This window comes from Schistocerca piceifrons, chromosome 8 (genome assembly GCF_021461385.2).
Source record: "Schistocerca piceifrons isolate TAMUIC-IGC-003096 chromosome 8, iqSchPice1.1, whole genome shotgun sequence".
Classification (NCBI taxonomy): Eukaryota; Metazoa; Arthropoda; class Insecta; order Orthoptera; family Acrididae; genus Schistocerca; species Schistocerca piceifrons.
This window is the reverse complement of record NC_060145.1, coordinates 17,335,080-17,354,131: the sequence shown is the minus strand read 5'-3', so window position 1 is coordinate 17,354,131 and position 19,052 is coordinate 17,335,080. Positions and strand designations below refer to the sequence as shown.

The window sequence follows — 19,052 nt, the reverse complement described above, 5'->3', positions numbered from 1 at the left end:
GCCAAAGTATTTTCTAGTGCATTTATTCTTTGAAATAACAGAGATGCATATATGCATTCTCCATGGTTGTTAGAGTGGTAACTATGACAGCTTCTGCAGTATCGGTTGAGGGATTGACGTGTTTCTGAGAGATACATATTCTGCTTTTCTTCTCGCTAAAGCGAGTCAATTAACATTTGTGCCGCTAGCGGTTTGTTTTGGAGAGAAAGAGATTGTAAAAGGAAAATAATTAAGGCGTGGAATCACCGGAGATCTGGACATGTAATGGAGATGGATTTAATACACGATTTCCTCCATAAACAAGGTTTGTGACCTTTTTGTTCTAGAGTGTATGAACGAATCAGTTTTTTCTGAATCATTTGTTGATCACGTTGGCCCTGTAATTAGTGGGGAAGTTTCAGCTTTGTCGAAGAGAGCCTGCAATCACTGAGTCTGTGTTAAATCGTCCAAAAAGGCTTCGTACACATCTGGAATTCGCAATCTTTCGTAAAAGGAACAAATTGTCCAAACGATTGATTCTCCCGACTGACTGCAGTGTTTAACAGTAATAATAAATGTAAAGATCTCTTACAGCAAGCCAGCCGCTGATTACCAAGACGAAGGACTCCACCAAAGATTCTATTTGGCTGATTCTTTTTATCACCATATCACGTAATGAAATCTTGTATTAAAAACTATACATAGATAAAGGAGAGAAAGAGAGAGAGCCAATGAAAATAGAGATAATACTAATAATCCTCCATTAGTCTAATTTTTCGCCTGTCTTATCACGGATCAGCCAAGAACTGGGAGGGCCTTACTTTACTGAATAGACTTACATGTGAAGGTGAAGGGATCTTAAAGACAACAGATACACGTCTATACAGACAAGACATTACACAGAGATAGCGGCTAGCTGCATTGATCATCTATTCTTAGATTAAATAGACGGCAACTTATTATCCGAACATTAAAATGTTAAAACTCGCAGTATGATTCCAGTAGAATGGAACGCGAAACTCTGAGAATCGCAAGTGATACTGAAATCTGGTTTCGAGGGACAGAGTGGACCAGGGCGTGGAAAGGGGCCAAGATCAGTTACTACACAAGAACACACAACTTTATTCCTCGAAAACCAATGCACAGTTTTCTCTTTGCGACAAGGATCAAATACACGGCTGAAGGCCCAAGTACATTAGATTAGATTAGATTAGATTAGATTAGATTAGATTAATACTAGTTCCATGGATCACGAATACGATATTTCGTAATGATGTGGAACGAGTCGAATTTTCCAATACATGACATAATTAGGTTAATTTAACAACATACTTAAGTTAATATAACAACTTTATTTTTTGTGTTTTTTGTTTTTCTTTATTTTTTATTATTTTTTTTTTATTTTTTTAATATTTTTTTTCTTAATTTATATATAAAAATTCCTCTATGGAGTAGAAGGAGTTGTCATTCAGAAATTCTTTTAATTTCTTCTTAAATACTTGTTGGTTATCTGTCAGACTTTTGATACTATTTGGTAAGTGACCAAAGACTTTAGTGCCAGTATAATTCACCCCTTTCTGTGCCAAAGTTAGATTTAATCTTGAATAGTGAAGATCGTCCTTTCTCCTGGTATTGTAGTTATGCACACTGCTATTACTTTTGAATTGGGTTTGGTTGTTAATAACAAATTTCATAAGAGAGTATATATACTGAGAAGCTACTGTGAATATCCCTAGATCCTTAAATAAATGTCTGCAGGATAATCTTGGGTGGACTCCAGCTATTATTCTGATTACACGCTTTTGTGCAATAAATACTTTATTCCTCAGTGATGAATTACCCCAAAATATGATGCCATATGAAAGCAATGAGTGAAAATAGGCGTAGTAAGCTAATTTACTAAGATGTTTATCACCAAAATTTGCAATGACCCTTATTGCATAAGTAGCTGAACTCAAACGTTTCAGCAGATCATCAATGTGCTTCTTCCAATTTAATCTCTCATCAATGGACATACCTAAAAATTTGGAATATTCTAGCTTAGCTATATGCTTCTGATTAAGGTCTATATTTATTAATGGCGTCATACCATTCACTGTACGGAACTGTATGTACTGTGTCTTATCAAAATTCAGTGAGAGTCCGTTTACAAGGAACCACTTAGTAATTTTATGAAAGACAGTATTGACAATTTCATCAGTTAATTCTTGTTTCTCAGGTGTGATTACTATACTTGTATCATCAGCAAAGAGAACTAACTTTGCCTCTTCATGAATATAGAATGGCAAGTCATTAATATATAATAAGAACAACAAAGGACCCAAGACTGACCCTTGTGGAACCCCATTCTTGATAGTTCCCCAGTTTGAGGAATGTGCTGATCTTTGCGTGTTACGAGAACTACTTATTTCAACTTTCTGCACTCTTCCAGTTAGGTACGAATTAAACCATTTGTGCACTGTCCCACTCATGCCACAATACTTGAGCTTGTCTAGCAGAATTTCATGATTTACACAATCAAAAGCCTTTGAGAGATCACAAAAAATCCCAATGGGTGGTGTTTGGTTATTCAGATCATTCAAAATTTGACTGGTGAAAGCATATATGGCATTTTCTGTGGAAAAACCTTTCTGGAAACCAAACTGACATTTTGTTACTACTTCATTTTTACAGATATGTGAAGCTATTCTTGAATACATTACTTTCTCAAAAATTTTGGATAAAGCTGTTAGAAGGGAGATTGGACGGTAATTGTTGACATCAGATCTATCCCCCTTTTTATGCAAAGGTATAACAATACCACATTTCAGTCTATCAGGGAAAATGCCCTGTTCCAGAGAGCTATTACACAGGTGGCTGAGAATCTTACTTATCTGTTGAGAACAAGCTTTTAGTATTTTGCTGGAAATGCCATCAATTCCATGTGAGTTTTTGCTTTTAAGTAAGTTTATTATTTTCCTAATTTCAGAGGGAGAAGTGGGTGAGATTTCAATTGTATCAAATTGCATAGGTATGGCCTCTTCCATTAGCAGCCTAGCATCTTCTAATAAACACCTGGATCCTACTATATCCACAACATTTAGAAAATGATTATTAAAAATATTTTCAACTTCTGACTTTTTGTTCGTAAAGTTTTCATTCAATTTGATGGTAATACTGTCTTCCTCTGCTCTTGGTTGACCTGTTTCTCTTTTAATAATATTCCAAATTGTTTTAATTTTATTATCAGAGTTGCTGATTTCAGACATGATACACATACTCCTGGGTTTTTTAATAACTTTTCTTAATATAACACAATAGTTTTTATAATTTTTGATAGTTTCTGGGTCACTACTCTTTCTTGCCGTCAGATACATTTCCCTTTTCCGGTTACAAGATATTTTTATACCCTTAGTAAGCCATGGTTTGTTACAAGGTTTCTTACGAGTATATTTAACTATTTTCTTGGGGAAGCAGTTTTCAAATGCATTTACAAAAATGTCATGAAATAAATTATATTTTAAATTGGCATCAGGTTCACGGTACACCTCATCCCAGTCTAACTGCTGTAGGCTTTCCCTGAAATTTGCAATTGTTAAATCGTTGACTGAACGTACTACTTTGGAGGACTGTTTAGTATTGCTGAATGGAGCTATGTCATATATTGTAACTAGCTGTGCACCATGATCAGAAAGACCATTCTCAACAGGCTGAGCATTTATCTGGTTAAACTTATCTTGGTCTATAAAGAAGTTATCTATCAGTGAGCTGCTATCCTTTACCACCCGAGTAGGAAAATCAATGACGGGTGTCAAATTTAAAGAACAGAGTAATACTTCAAGGTCATTTTTCCTATTACCCTCTTTCAGAGAATCTACATTGAAGTCCCCACAAATAATAATTTGCTTCCCCCTGTCTGACAGATAGCACAACAAGGAGTCCAAATTTTTCAGAAATAGCTGAAAATTTCCTGATGGGGACCTATATACAGTTACAATTATAAATGTGCCTTTATTTAATTTAAGCTCACAGGCACATGCTTCTATATGTTTCTCTACACAAAACTTTTTTGTTTCTATACTTTTTGCACAATGATAACTTTTGACATATATGGCAACTCCTCCTTTCTCCATATTTTCTCTCATTACATGTGCAGAGAGCTTATAACCACTTACATTTACCTTATCCATATCAGTAACAATGTGATGCTCAGACAGGCATAGTATATCTATTTCATTCTCAGCTTCTAAATCTTCTAAACAAACCAGAAGCTCATCTACTTTATTCTTTAAACTCCCAATATTTTGATGAAATATACTTACATTATTTTTAATTATACTTTTATGAGAACCTTTCCTTATTCTAACATTTGCAGTACTCGCCTGTCTGAGTTTCTCATTGTGCTTAGGCCTAGCTCCTATACCAGTGGTCACATGGTGTTCAGAGAGGCAGATTATGTCAACTGGGTTGGGTGACTTTAATTCATCAATGCAATTACCTAGGACTGAGATACAATTTGGTGGAGATAAAATTTCTGGTGATTGGTGAAAATTTATAATTGATAGCTGTGATTGGTGATCCAATGTGCTAGAATTGTGCTGTTTAATTTCTTTCCTAAACTGAAGATTTGTTTCAATCCTGACCTCTCGTAGAACTTGACATCTTTCTGTCTTACCTATCCTAAAAAAGGTACTGCTCCAACACCTGTAACCACTGGTATTTTACCATTCATGGCAGTGCCTCCCCCCCTTAAATTTCCTGCTATTACCCCAGCCAGTTTCTCCTTCCCTTTCCTGTTGAGATGTAGGCCATGCCTGGTATAGTCCCACCTACTGAGATAATCAACAGGAACCACACCAATATGAGCCCCCGCACCCGACCCAAGCAGCCGTTCCAACTCCAAATTAACTCTCCCAACAGAAGAGTTCAAATGAGGCCGGTCATGGCGTCTCAGGACAGATACAAACTCAACATTGGTGTGTCTCGATGCCGACGCAATCTTTACCAGGTCACACTCTATACTGTACCCAGGATCTCTGTCGATGCTGTCCCCTGGCCCTCCCACAATAACCACGGTGTCTTCCCTGGTAAATCCTTTACAGAGTGAACCTAAATCCTCTGTCACCTGATCCAGACTAGCACTTGGTTTGAAAAAATTTGTGACCTCGTATTCTGGTCCTAATTCCTCCTGCAGAAGTTGGCCTACACCTCTGGCATGAGAACTGCCTAACAACAAAACTTTCTTCCTTTTCGATGACTTTCCTACATTCTTTTTCAATTTCCTATTGAAAGTTTGTTGTGTCCTGTCTACACCTACCTCTGCTTGAGGCTCATCAGTTTCTAACTGAAGCAACAGGTCAAACTTATTTTTGACATTCACCACAAAACTGTCAGACTTAGTTCTAGGCCTGTTCCTTCTGCTACCTGTTGCCACTTCCCACCTCTCTTTGCCCTTCTCCCTCCTTAACCTGTCCAGATCTTCCCTAGCCTGATCTAGCTCAGCCTGAAGGGCAGCAATTTTCCCCTCCTGTTCCACTATCTTCCTATCTCTGCTGCAAATCCTACATTACCACTGATGAGCCTGATCCACTTTCCCGACACCCACGCCACTGCAGTCCCCCCAGTGAAAAAAACTACTGCATCCATCACACCAAACCCCGGAACTAACGATTCTACGGCAAGTCAGGCACTTCTCACTCATGGCAAAAATAATACTTTAGCTAGAATAAATCAATTAAATTACCGAAAATCAAAAAAGACGTTACAAGAAATAAGCCTATTCACAAATGTATATAAGCAAGTTTCTGATTTAAAATTGCGCTGTTTTTCTGAGATCTGTATTAAAACAACGAAGGTATACGCTATTTATTATATATTTCACTCGATGGAATGAAAAAAAGGACAATTAAACGAGATACTTTAACTTTGATTCTCCAAAAACGTTACGAGAATTAGGCCTATAAACAAATGTATATAGGCAAGTTTCTGATATAAAGTTACGCTGTTTTTCTGAAATCTGTATTAAAACAATGAAGTTATACGCTATTTACGGTAGTTTACTTATTTGTTACCGAGAAACTAGTTAAATTACCGCGAAATAAGAAACAAACACGTTTACAAAATTTAAGCCTAAGCACGACTTAGCGAAGTTACGATCTTTTCGTGTTTTCTGAAAAAATACGCAAAGAAAAGTCAAACCTTTAACGGCAAGACTAAACGATACACTAATGCACGTATTTAATTTGTTGTCGGCGTTAAATTAAATTATATTCCTGTCTAAATCACTTAACTTTCTGGAAATGGTTTCTGGCGTCACTTACCCGGCGGCCATCTTGGATCAGAACAATTTCAGATCAGCAAGGGAAATTCTTAAAAGGCAAGCATTTACAAATTTCGGCTAAAAGCCGTATTAAGGAAAACTTAAATTAATTCCTCGGCTGAAAGCCCAATAACATTTCAATATAATTTCAAAAGGGAAATGGATAGGTTAAAGTTAGATATAGTGGGAATTAGTGAAGTTCGGTGGGAGGAGGAACAAGACTTTTGGTCAGGTGAATACATAATAGAAGGGAACCTTTAAAGACAAGCATTTACACAGTACAACAGAAAACCATCTTAAGAAAACTTGAAATATCTTGACGGCTGAGGGCCCAAACAATTATTAAAAATAATTAAAAACAAACCTTAACATAAGCATTTACACAGTACGGCTGACGGCCATTTTAAGAATTCAAGATAATGAAAGACAAGCCTTACCGACAGGAATTTGCACATTACGGCTTAAAGCCACAGATTTTAAAATAAACGCGGCTGAAGGCCTAAATAGAGAGCAAACAAGAATTTTAAATAAAACCCGGCTGAAGGCCTCATCTTAAAATACTTCACATATGGTTCGGCTGAAGGCCATATACTCAACATAGAACATACAAAATAAATACACCGCAAAAGGCCTGGTACACTACTTGTGACAAAAGAAAATCACAATCACAAAGAACAGAACAGAACAGTGTGCTCAGAAGTGTTCCAAGGGTCGGCCTGGGGAGGAAACTCTTAACAACAGTTTAGGTGAGACAGGCAGCCAAGCGTAACACTAAATAACCGGGTGCCAGCATGACCTAGGTACGGCTGAAGAACCAGCCAACAACCTGATCAATTCCCATGTCGCAACCGACCGACTGACTAATCCAGTACGCAGACAGCATTCATCTGCTCAGCGGAAATAACAGTAGCTACTCACAGTCGCACGTAAACGCTTGCACCAAGAACTCCGACAATCACCGTGGAACAACAAGGAGAAATGACAAGTCACCCACAGAGACTTTCCATAAGCGGCCGGCGACCAAATACACGTCGTCCGATGAGGCGACCGGCCGAACGACCAGCCAAGGTCGTCCCCACTCAAGATACGAGTGTCGGCAACGGTGGGGCGACTCTTGGCTGTCCGGAGCTCACTGCAGCTCCAACCCGACTCATTTTGATGCCCGTTCGGAACTCGGAGACACGACGACCCGGGCACACTGGCTCGGACCCAACCATGCAGAGGTAACTGTTATATCCTAGCCAGTAATGCCACCCGAGCCCGCTGCCAAAAGGTTGGCAGCATCAAAGTCCGGACGCCGTCCGCATAAGCAGCGCCAGCGAGACAGGAAATCGCCGCAAGTCTGCGCGCGCCACCGCTGGCTTCTGGCTTCTTAAGCGCTGGAGTCGCGAGCGCTAGGACAGTTCTGTATTCGCCGCTCAGTTGTATACTCGCCCCCGAATTGTGTACTTGCTAGTCAGTTGTGTGTTCATCGCAGCAGAGTTGTTGTTTGTCGTCAGCCGACGCTGACCTAGCCGCTCCGACTCGAACTAGACAGATTTCTGTAGACACCGAGTTCACTACTGTGTTTCTGTATCTTCGTTAATAAAGATAAGTACCGACTTTTATTTAATCAGAGTGTTTGGGTTTTCATCTTTCTGTTCACTGTTCCAGCGGACCGGTCGGCCCGCTATTAAAAGTGTGGCGGTGACTTCGTAAGCCGTTTCTACAGCGAATTGTTTGTCGCTACGAACACCGCCACAAAAGTAACTCTTGCTCATCGGCGACGACATCTCTGCACGAGGAAGGAACCGACCCACATCCGGCAAGATGACCAACTGACGAGGCCCAGAAACGGTCAAAAGACCAAATACTTGTCGTCCAGTGAGACGACCAAGTGAATGCACAACCACCGGTCGTTCCCGCTCCAATCTCCTTCCGTCGGACAGCTCATGTGTGTGGCCAGCGGTCGGCAAGTACTGGAGGTCCGCGACTCACTGGTGCTCCGTCCCCGATTGAACTCCCGACACACGACGGCCCGGAAATACTGCTCCAGAGATAGTACGACGGTGCACTATCGATACGCGCTGCTGCTGCCACTCACGGGCAAGCAAACCAGCAAGCTAGTGTCGGCAGTAAATCGAATTAAAAGAAAAAGAGCCGACAGAACCATAAAAAACAAGATGACGAGCAATAAACGGCATGACCGGGAGCCGCGCACGTCTCAGATACTTTCAGAATTGTTTACCATCAAATGAAGGGGGACAGAATCTAAAAAACGTCGTTATTGGGTGACACCAGTGCTGAAAAGTCAAAAGATATGTGGTGAAATTAATGTGTAAATGATCGGTAGTGATCGGGAAGATAGTGATAAAGATTCGCTGATGACTTTGCTATCCTCAGTCAAAGAGGGGAAGACATGTTGGACATGCTGACTGGAATGAAAAGTTCAGTGAGTACAGAATACAGATTGAGAGAAAGACCAGAGTAATGAGGACTAGCAGAAATGAAAGTAGTGAGAAAATATGACAGGGACTACGAACTGTAGGAATTCTGCTACCTTGGAAGCAAAGTGACGCTTCTAGCTTTCCTGGCAGATTAAAACTGTGTGCCGGACCGAGACTCGAGATTGGGACCTTTGCCTTTTGCGGGCAAGTGCTCTACCAACTGAGCTACCCAAGCACGACTCACGCCCCGCCCTCACAGCTTTAATTCCGCTGGAAACATCCCCCAGGCTGTGGCTAAGCCATATCTCCGCAATATCCTTTCTTTCAGGAGTGCTACTTCTGCAAGGTTCGCAGGAGAGCTTCTGTAAAGTTTGGAAGGTAGGAGGCGAGGTACTGGCAGAAGTAAAGCTGTGAGGACGGGGCGTGAGTCGTGCTTGGGTAGCTAAGATGGTAGAGCACTTGCCCGCGAAAGGCAAAGGTCCCGAGATCGAGTCTCGGTCCGGCACACAGTTTTAATCTGCCAGGAAGTTTCAGTATCGTAATTCATCGGTAGTGATCGGAAAGATATCAGTGATAAAGATTCGCTGATGACTTTGCTATCCTCAGTGAAAGAGGGGAAGTCATGTGCGACATACTGAGCGGAATGAAAAGTCCACTGACTACAGAATACAGATTCACAGTAAATAGGAGAAAGACCAAAGTAATGAGGACTAGCAGAAATGAAAGTAGTGAGAAACTTAATGTCTCAGTTAGGGACCACAAACTGTAGGAATTCTGCTATCTTGGAAGCAAAATAACGCATGACGGACAAGGCAAGCACGACATAAAAAGCAGACTAGGAAAGGCAAAGAAGGCAGTACCAATCATCGGCCTCGATGACATAGACGGGCGACCATCTGCTGGGACTGCGCGTCGTCCGTCAGCTGCTACAAACCGGCGTATTCAGACGCGGCTTGTAACAAACAACGGGTGCAGCTTAACAGAATGACACAGCGCCTTCCTAGATTACCGTAAGGCATTCCACACCGTTTCACGTCGAAGAATGCTAACCGTCATCCGATCACACAGAGTCACGGGAAACAGGTGCTGGTGCTGAAGCCGAACTGGCAGCAAATGGACCCAAAATGACGTACACTGGGGAGAGCGCTATCCACGTGTAGAGATGGCGGTAGTGTCGCGCACGCAAAGTATAAAATGCCAGTGCATAGACGCAGGTATCATTTGCACTCAGGTGATTTGAGTTAAAAGGTTTCTGGCCTGACTGTGGCTGCACGACGGCAATTACAGGCTTCGAGCGTGGAATGGTGATTGGAGCTAGACACATGAGACATTCCATTTCGGAAATGGTAAGGGAAATCAATATTCTGAGATACACAGTGTTAAGAGTGTGCTGAGAACACCACATTTCAGGCATTACGTGTCGCCACAGACAACTCAGTGGCCGTAGGCCTCCACTTAACGACCGAGAGGTCTCTAGAAGGGCGTAGCGTTCCAAAGGATTGGAAAAGGGCACAGGTCATCCCCGTTTTCAAGAAGGGACGTCGAGCAGATGTGCAGAACTATAGACCTATATCTCTAACGTCGATCAGTTGTAGAATTTTGGAACACGTATTATGTTCGAGTATAATGACTTTCCTGGAGACAAGAAATCTACTCTGTAGGAATCAGCATGGGTTTCGAAAAAGACGGTCGTGTGAAACCCAGCTCGCGCTATTCGTCCACGAGACTCAGAGGGCCATAGATACGGGTTCACAGGTAGATGCCGTGTTTCTTGACTTCCGCAAGGCGTTCGATACAGTTCCCCACAGTCGTTTAATGAACAAAGTAAGAGCATATGGGCTATCAGACCAATTGTGTGATTGGATTGAGGAGTTCCTAGATAACAGGACGCAGCTTGTCATTCTCAATGGAGAGAAGTCTTCCGAAGTAAGAGTGATTTCAGGTGTGCCGCAGGGGAGTGTCGTAGGACCGTTGCTATTCACAATATACATAAATGACCTTGTGGATGACATCGGAAGTTCACTGAGGCTTTTTGCGGATGATGCTGTGGTGTATCGAGAGGTTGTAACAATGGAAAATTGTACTGAAATGCAGGAGGATCTGCAGCGAATTGACGCATGGTGCAGGGAATGGCAATTGAATCTCAATGTAGACAAGTGTAATGTGCTGCGAATACACAGAAAGATAGATCCTTTATCATTTAGCTACAAAATAGCAGGTCAGCAACTGGAAGCAGTTAATACCATAAATTATCTGGGTGTACGCATTAGGAGTGATTTAAAATGGAATGATCATATAATGTTGATCGTCGGTAAAGCAGATGCCAGACTGAGATTCATTGGAAGAATCCTAAGGAAATGCAATCCGAAAACAAAGGAAGTAGGTTACAGTACGCTTGTGCGCCCACTGCTTGAATACTGCTCAGCAGTGTGGGATCCGTACCAGATAGGGTTGATAGAAGATATAGAGAAGATCCAACGGAGAGCAGCGCGCTTCGTTACAGGATCATTTAGTAATCGCGAAAGCGTTACGGAGATGACAGATAAACTCCAGTGGAAGACTCTGCAGGAGAGACGCTCAGTAGCTCGGTACGGGCTTTTGTCAAAGTTTCGAGAACATACCTTCACCGAAGAGTCAAGCAGTATATTGCTCCCTCCTACGTATATCTCGCGAAGAGACCATGAGGATTAAATCAGAGAGATTAGAGCCCACACAGAGGCATACCGAGAATCCTTCTTTCCACGAACAATACGAGAATGGAATAGAAGGGAGAACCAATAGAGGTACTCAAGGTACCCTCCGCCACACACCGTCAGGTGGCTTGCGGAGTATGGATATAGATAGATAGATAGATAGAGCAGCGGCGTTTGAGTGCAGTTGTCAGTGCTAACAGACGAACAACACAGTCTCAAATTACCGCAGGAATCAATTTGGGACGTAAGACGAACGTATCCATTACGACAGTGCGGCGAAATTTTGCGTTAATGGGCTCTGGCAGCAGACGACCGACGCGAGTGCCTTTGCTAACAGCACCACATCGCCTGCAGCACATCCCCTGGCCTTGTGACCATATCAGTTCGACTCTAGATGACTGGGAAACTGTGGCCTGGTCAGATCAGTCCCGATTTCAGCTGGTAAGAGCTGACGGTAGGGTTCGAGTGTGCGCAAAGACCACAAAGCCATGGATCCTAGTTGTGAACAAGACCCTGATCAAGCTGGTAGTGGCACCATAATGGTGTAGGCTGTGTGTTTACGTGGAATGGACTTGGTCCTCTGGCCCCACTGAACCGATCATTCACTGGAAATGATTATGGTCAGCTACTCGGAGAAAATTTGCAGCCATTCGTGGACTTCATATTCCCAAACACCAAAGCAGTTTTCATGCATGACAATGCCCAATGGCATCGCGCCACAATTGTTTGCGATCGGTTTGAAGAACGTTTTGGAAATTTCGAGCAAGTGATTTGGCCACTCAGACTGGCCGACGTAGGACACAATCTTCAGGTCAGTTCGTGCGCAACAAGCTGCACCGGCAACCCTTTCGCAACTTGGATGGCTGTAGAGGCTTCGTGGCGCTTTATTTGTGCCGGGGACTTGGAAGGGCTTGCAGAGACCATTCCACATCCAGTTGCTGCACTATGTCGGGGAAGAGGACATCAGATCGATGACAGGGCGTACTCTATGACTCTGGTCACCTCAGTTTACAAATATAACTGAAGCCATATCCGCATAGGTGATTGACAAAAAGATACACACAACAAGACAACGCTTAACTGCCCCTCTTCATCGTTACTGTAGTTGGTACGAAGTAAAGAACAGTTAGCGTCTCAGCAGCAACCCTGAGTCAAAAACTTATCGATTTAGCTACAATGAAACTTACTTACAGTGGGAACTGAATCACACAGATGATGCAGTCATACTATTTACATAACGATAATCCATCCAGTCGACAGAACACCAATGCTGATATCACAAATAACGCCTTAGGTCTGAGGAAAGTTGCAACAAGAACGCCTCTTGGGCAGTGTCTTTTTAGGACAATAAAAACAGGCAGCTGGTTGCTACACGAGACCCCTAGTGGAGACAAAATGCAGCCAAGTTTGCAGGATAAGAATTAAGAATGGTTCCTTTCAGCGCCGAACAAGTAATCTGCACATTTTCTTCTACTAATTAGCACATACAGAAAACACACACAGAAACAGGACTCGAACTAGCAGAGACACCAGCGAACTACAATCCGGGAAAATGAAATTCTCGAGAAGTGAGATCCGAAAAAAGCAGCATATGGAATGACAAGGAACGTGGCCTAGTGAAGGCGGAATAGTCACTCACTGAGATCCTGTAGCCGTGTTAAGTTGGTTCGGTCATTTTACACCGATAAAATTGGAAAGAAAAGCTAAGTAAGTCACTCTACCGTAATGCACATGTCTGGACTTCCCAAGACGGACTCGAGAGAACTTCCCAACCGTCAACAGAAACTGTGCTGTAAATTATATGATTTGAATTTCACACTGACATATTTTTTCAAAACTTTTGGTAAGAAAAGTTAGCAAGGAAATGCATTCAAGTAGTCCAGCAATATTAAGAAAGAAACGTCGTAACGGAAGAAGAAACAAAAGTGAGAGAGAGAGTTTTGGAATAAAGGTATTACAGATGGAAGTATTTCAATGTACGGAGGACAGAAATACAGAAATAAATATCTCGAGGAAATCAAAAAGGAAACCCAGTAAAATCAAAAACTAATAAGACTTGGAAAGGAAGAGAAAACAACGTGACATCAAGACCCAACATTGGCACATGGTCCACACCGAGAGAGGAAGAAGCAACAACCAACATACGGCTGACGAAAGAACAGAAGAGTGTCCATTGCAATCGAAAAATTACTGCGTCTACCGAGGTGGAAACTGAGTGTGACCGTGAAGTTATCCGGATGCAAGTAACAGACCTCCGTCAGCTCAAGTTAACCATCGGATGTTTTTACCGGTCACCCGATTCCGCCACAGCAGTTGTAGAATCAGTCCGAGAAAGTCTACGCTCACTTTGACGGAAGCAGTTTGATCGTGGAGTATCAGTTGGGGGTGAATTTAACATACCGAGTACAGACTGGAAAGTTTACTGACACATTACAAGTGGTACAGAGAGGCATGTGGAGCAGATTTGAACAAATTTTCCAAAATTTTCTTGAACATTTACGTTGACAACCACACGCGACAGACATGTTTTAGACCTCTTACTTATAAACAGGCCTGGCCTTATCGACAGTGTCAATATGGAGAAAGGGATTAGTGATCATGATGTGATCATAACAACGACGATTACGACAATCAATAAATTCAAGAAGGCTAGGAGACTATTTTTGCTGGAAAGAGCAGATGAGCAGTTTTTAACGTCCCACTTAGAAAATTAATTGATAGCTGCAGCTATATCTACACGAGTATCCTGCAATTCGTAATTAAGAGCCTGGCAGAGGGTATGTTCCAGTATGATGGACGTGGAGGAATGATTGGCAAAGTTTAAACAGATTGTAAACCGCTCCCTGGAGAAGTATGTGCCGAGTGAATGGATTCGTGGCGCAGAATACCCACCATGGTTAATAACAAAATTCAGAAAACACTGAAGAAGCACTCTCAGTACAACAAATAACGCGGGAATGTAGACAGGCAAAAGATATTAGAATTTCGTACGTCTATAAAACGATCGTAGGAGAACTTCCACCGTCATACTGAACATCTGACTTTCGTGTTTAAGGCATTGTTCACGCTGGAGGATTGTCAGCATACCGCCATTTGACCAATAGTACAGACTCCCTCATGGAGAACATAGTAACAGGCATCCCGTAAAGAAACAAGTGAAAGAGTTGAAAAGAAACAAGGCCACAGGTCCGGATGCAATGTCACTTAGTTCACTTCGGTATTGGCCCCTTACTTACCTTGCATTTATCGCGAATCTCTTGCCCAGCGGAAACTCGCAAGCGATTGGAAAAAAATCGCAGGTGACTCCTGTGTATAGGACGGGTGAAAGAACTTTTCGTCCTCACTGCAGGAAAAATGACAGATATTTGGGTGATTTGTATGCGTTCCAATGGACTTGATTGCTTCTGAACGATTAAGGACTTTTCAGAAGAGTAAGGAGTTAAAAATAAGAGACGCTTTTTTTGAAGCTTTTAATCACCATTTCCCAGGCGAACAGCAGATTAAACTTAAAATGAACTGTGGATTTAAGCCGCGCGGGGTAACCGCGCGGTCTGAGGCGCCTTGTCACGGTCCGTGTGGCTCCCCTCTTCGGAGGTTCGAGTCCTCCCTCGGGCATAGAGTAAGTGAGTTTAATTTAGATTCAGTAGCGTGTAGCCTTAGGGACCGATGACCTTAGCAGTTTGGTCCCATAAGACCTTACCACAAATGTCGTTGTCGTGCCAGGCCCTTGAAGGGCCGCGAGGTCGGCTCTAGTCCGCCGCCGGCAGTGGAGGGTGAAGCTCGGACAGCGCCAAACACTCGTGCTGGCGAAACGTCAGAGAAACGGTCAAAAAGACGTCGGCCGAAGAACCCGAGACAAGAGCCAACAGGCGGTTTGTCAGCAAGTGGCCACTAAAGCCTTGAAACTGTGTATTTAAATGTATGCCTCAGCGGGATTCCGGCACAGTTCAAAGGACTGTAAAATACCACGTCGCTACTACATACACGGTGACAGTTATTCAATAAACGAAATAAAATAGTCATAAAATCTGAACGGTTTGAGTTAGGACGTTCAAATTGTACGGTTGGCCGCAGGCATGATGGGAATTAGTATGCGCTGTATGGTCTGGTTAAGCGACGAAGCCCACTTTCATTTGCACGGATTCGTCAATAAGCAAAATTGCCGCATTTGGAGGACTGAGAATCCGCATTTCGCGATCGAGAAGTCTCTTCACCTTCACTGGGTGACTGTGTAGTGTGCGGTGTCCAGTCACGGAATGCTCGGTGCGATATTCCTTGGTGACTACCGAACGGTCCGTGAAGGTTCTGAAAGATGATTTCATCCTTGAAAGACGATTTCATCCCCATTATTCAAAGTGACCCTTATTACGACAAGATGTGGTTCGTGCAAGACGGAGCTCGACCCCATCGAAGCAGGAGAGTGTTTGATGTCCTGGAGGAGGACTTTGGGGACCGCACTGTGGCTCTGGGGTATCCAGAGGCCACTGGAATGGGCCTCGATTGGCCGCCATATTCTCCGGATCTGAAAATGTGCGACTTCCTTTTGTGGGGCTATATTAAAGACAAGGCGTACAGCAATAAGACCAAAACCATCGCTCAGCTGAAAACAGCCGTTCAGGAGGACAGCGACAGCATCGATGTTCCGACACTTACGTGGGTCATAAAGAATTTCGCTATTCGTCTGCTCCACATCATCGCCAATGATGGCAGGCATATCGGACATGTCATACCCTAAATCCGAACATCTCTAGTGACGTTTACACGTTGAATAAAGTGCGTGCACGCCGTAGTCCGTAACTAATTTCCCTTTTTCTCGTGTAATTAAGTAATTGTCTCCCTGTATATGTGCCAAACAGGATTCTGAACTTACGTCTGAACAAACAATAAATATTCCAACAGGCTTCATAGCGAACCTGCCATGGAAAGTCAATTTTCACCCATACAGCCTAATACGTGTCTTAAGTGTCTCGTATCTGCGAAAATGTGAACCAGTACCACTCACCTCACTCAAACTGAAATTTAAGTTTAAAAGTTTTTTTTTTTTTTTTTTAAACTTAACTTACTTTGAAAACTATTGCCTTAATTTTTCAAAGTACGTTTTTAAGTAAATGAGCATTATTTGAAATCACTGTCATTTTTATGCAAATAATTCTTTCAGTGAATGCTGCAGCAAAAACATACAACAGAAACAAACCGGGAGTCCATGACGAAAATACTCATTAAAAAAAGTCACACTTATCGGAAAGAATAACAAACGCATGTCTGGGGAAAAGGTGAAATGATCGTACTCTAGGGAAAAGGTGAAATGATTGTATGAAGTCGTAGAAGGAAGAGAAATGAAATGGCAGCAGGTAATAAGTGAAGACATTAATTGTCATTTACCTGACACCCACTGTTCGACAAGAACCCGCTTGACACTTTCCCATGTATTACGGCCTCCAACTATTCACATACTGCATGTTTCGTAATGTCAGCAAAATACTCTTCATAAGGTGTTCGTCATCAGTAACATGGCGACCTTCCCGTATCTCGTGGAATGCACGAGAGAACTACATCAGTCCGTCCATCATAAACCCGCCTGGCTACATGAGCTATCCCACCTAAAACCGTTTCATTTTTATTGCAGGCTTCCACTGTAGTCTGTACACTGATGCAGTCTATTTATTCTTCTCTTCACTGCCTGTCATTACCAACACGAATCTCTCCGTTTTCATGCGGTTGTCGTATAAAAACTCAATGACTCATGGTCAAAAGACAAAACTGATATTACAGACCCACTGTACCTTCTGCCTTTGCCACATGTTACGCGTTTTATTGTGGGAAGACTGTTTTGTTTAGGAAAAGCAGTGTACACCATATTTAGTCTTCCGTTTACTTCATTTCCTGAGCGTCTGGTTGTTGTCTTCAACCACCCTAAACACATAAAGTAGTCAACTGCTTCTATGATTTCACTGCTAATTTGCAGCATTTTCTTTTCAATGTCTTAACAGAATATTGTTATAGCCAATTTACTATTTGTTTTTCAGACGCATTTTGAAACTTCCGCTGTTACTCGTGCGTTGCTTCATTCGCTGGAGGAGGAACACAAGTTTGTTTTCTCAGGTGAACGTCAAGCATACAATTTTTCAACACGAGAATTTACCTAAACATGTAGGGAGAAATAAATGGTTCAAATGGCTCTGAGCACTATGCGACTTAACATCTGAGGTCATCAGTCGCCTAGAACTTAGAACTACTTAAACCTAACTAACCTAAGGACATCACACACATCCATGCCCGAGGCAGGATTCGAACCTGCGACCGTAGCGGTCGAGCGGTCCCAGACTGAAGCATCTAGAACCGCACGGCCACACCGGCCGGCCATGTAGGAAGAGATTCAGAGGGATCCCCCATCACATTACCTCACCTGTAACGCATCAGATCATGAAGAGTCGCCTCTAACTGCCTGTTATACTACGAAATTATCTTCCGGCAGAATGCGGGAACGGATAATATGCAAGACTGAGTTTACTTCTGTCGTAGAAGACACAAATACAATTAAAGTTTTCCATCCCTCTCTTAGTCTTGGACTACAATTCTGTTTTCCGATGTAAACATTTTGAACAAACTGTTTGCAACTTCAAGTAGAGAACACACTTAACTCGAATAAACACATTATGAATCTAAAAAAGTAACCTACTGATAATACATCGAAAATGAAATTGCTAGCTTCAATACAGATCAGGCCTGTATTTGTTTCTGGATACAAGCGTTCTCTCAATGTGCTCAATGTAAACACAGAACATGTAAGAGTTGTTCTGCTGTCACACCGGAATATTATCGTTGAAAAGGACATGCTGTATTTGAATTCAGACGATGAAGTTCTATGATGTGGAAGAGAACGATAACCCAGTATTGGAAGGCTGTGGAAAAATAATGAAACGCATGTGGGAAGCAGTTCCTCCACGCAATAAAAACCTTATAGTGCGTATATTCCGTCCGCAAGAAGCCGCAGGTAGAGCGCAGGAAATGAGACGCTTACTTACCTTCATTTTTCAGGTCTTGCCGACTGAATCCAAGCGATGCTACCACGCCGTCAGCAACTGAACGCGTGTAATTTGGTATTGCACGGCGCTGCTTCAGTCGGCCAGTGTATCAGTTAAAGATATCTGTGTGTCTGTGTGTGTGCCGGTATGCCTCAGGTTCGCATGCGCATGCGCAGCAAGTGTTGGGACGGAAAGCACCTGACCAATCGTGTCGCTAGCGCGGGAGACCGGTCAGTTAGCGCTCACTTCATACCTACAGCCAGTGTCTCTTCTGGCCAGCTCATTCTGCCCAAGGTTGCTACGTAGAAGGTTGGGCCCACGTGTTCGGCAGCGGTCGGGCGCTTCCGAGTGACGTCACTATCGAGAAGCGTCAGCAGCGCGAGACGTTCGCATGCGGCACTATTGCGCTCAAACTAACATTAATTTACGAAAAGTGAAGGGCAATATAATGAATTATGGATTCGATCGAAGCTTACCAATACAGGGACTGAATGTTAATACCTGCTACGACTGTGAAATTCTTATATTGCCTCTCTAGTAATGACAAAAGTAAAACTACAGATTTGTGGCTCCCCCTCAATTTATATTGTTAGATAACAACAATCTGGTATGCTTGAGTCCCTTTTTATAT

General features: G+C 42.6%; 1 protein-coding gene across 2 annotated transcripts in view; it reads right to left on the bottom strand.

Annotated features, from left to right (window-relative positions):
* The window catches only part of LOC124712495 (UDP-glucosyltransferase 2-like), a 101,709-nt gene extending 83,148 nt beyond the window's left edge, over window positions 1-18,561 (bottom strand). The window contains exon 1 of one of the 2 annotated variants that reach the window (XM_047242788.1): window positions 18,422-18,561. In XM_047242788.1, the coding sequence (XP_047098744.1) occupies window positions 18,422-18,427 (6 nt within the window). In that variant the 5' untranslated portion in view covers window positions 18,428-18,561. Of the gene's footprint in view, window positions 1-7,195; window positions 7,269-18,421 lie in introns of those variants that run through there. The other variant, XM_047242789.1, reaches the window with a different exon arrangement.
* Window positions 18,562-19,052: the final 491 nt, after the last annotated feature.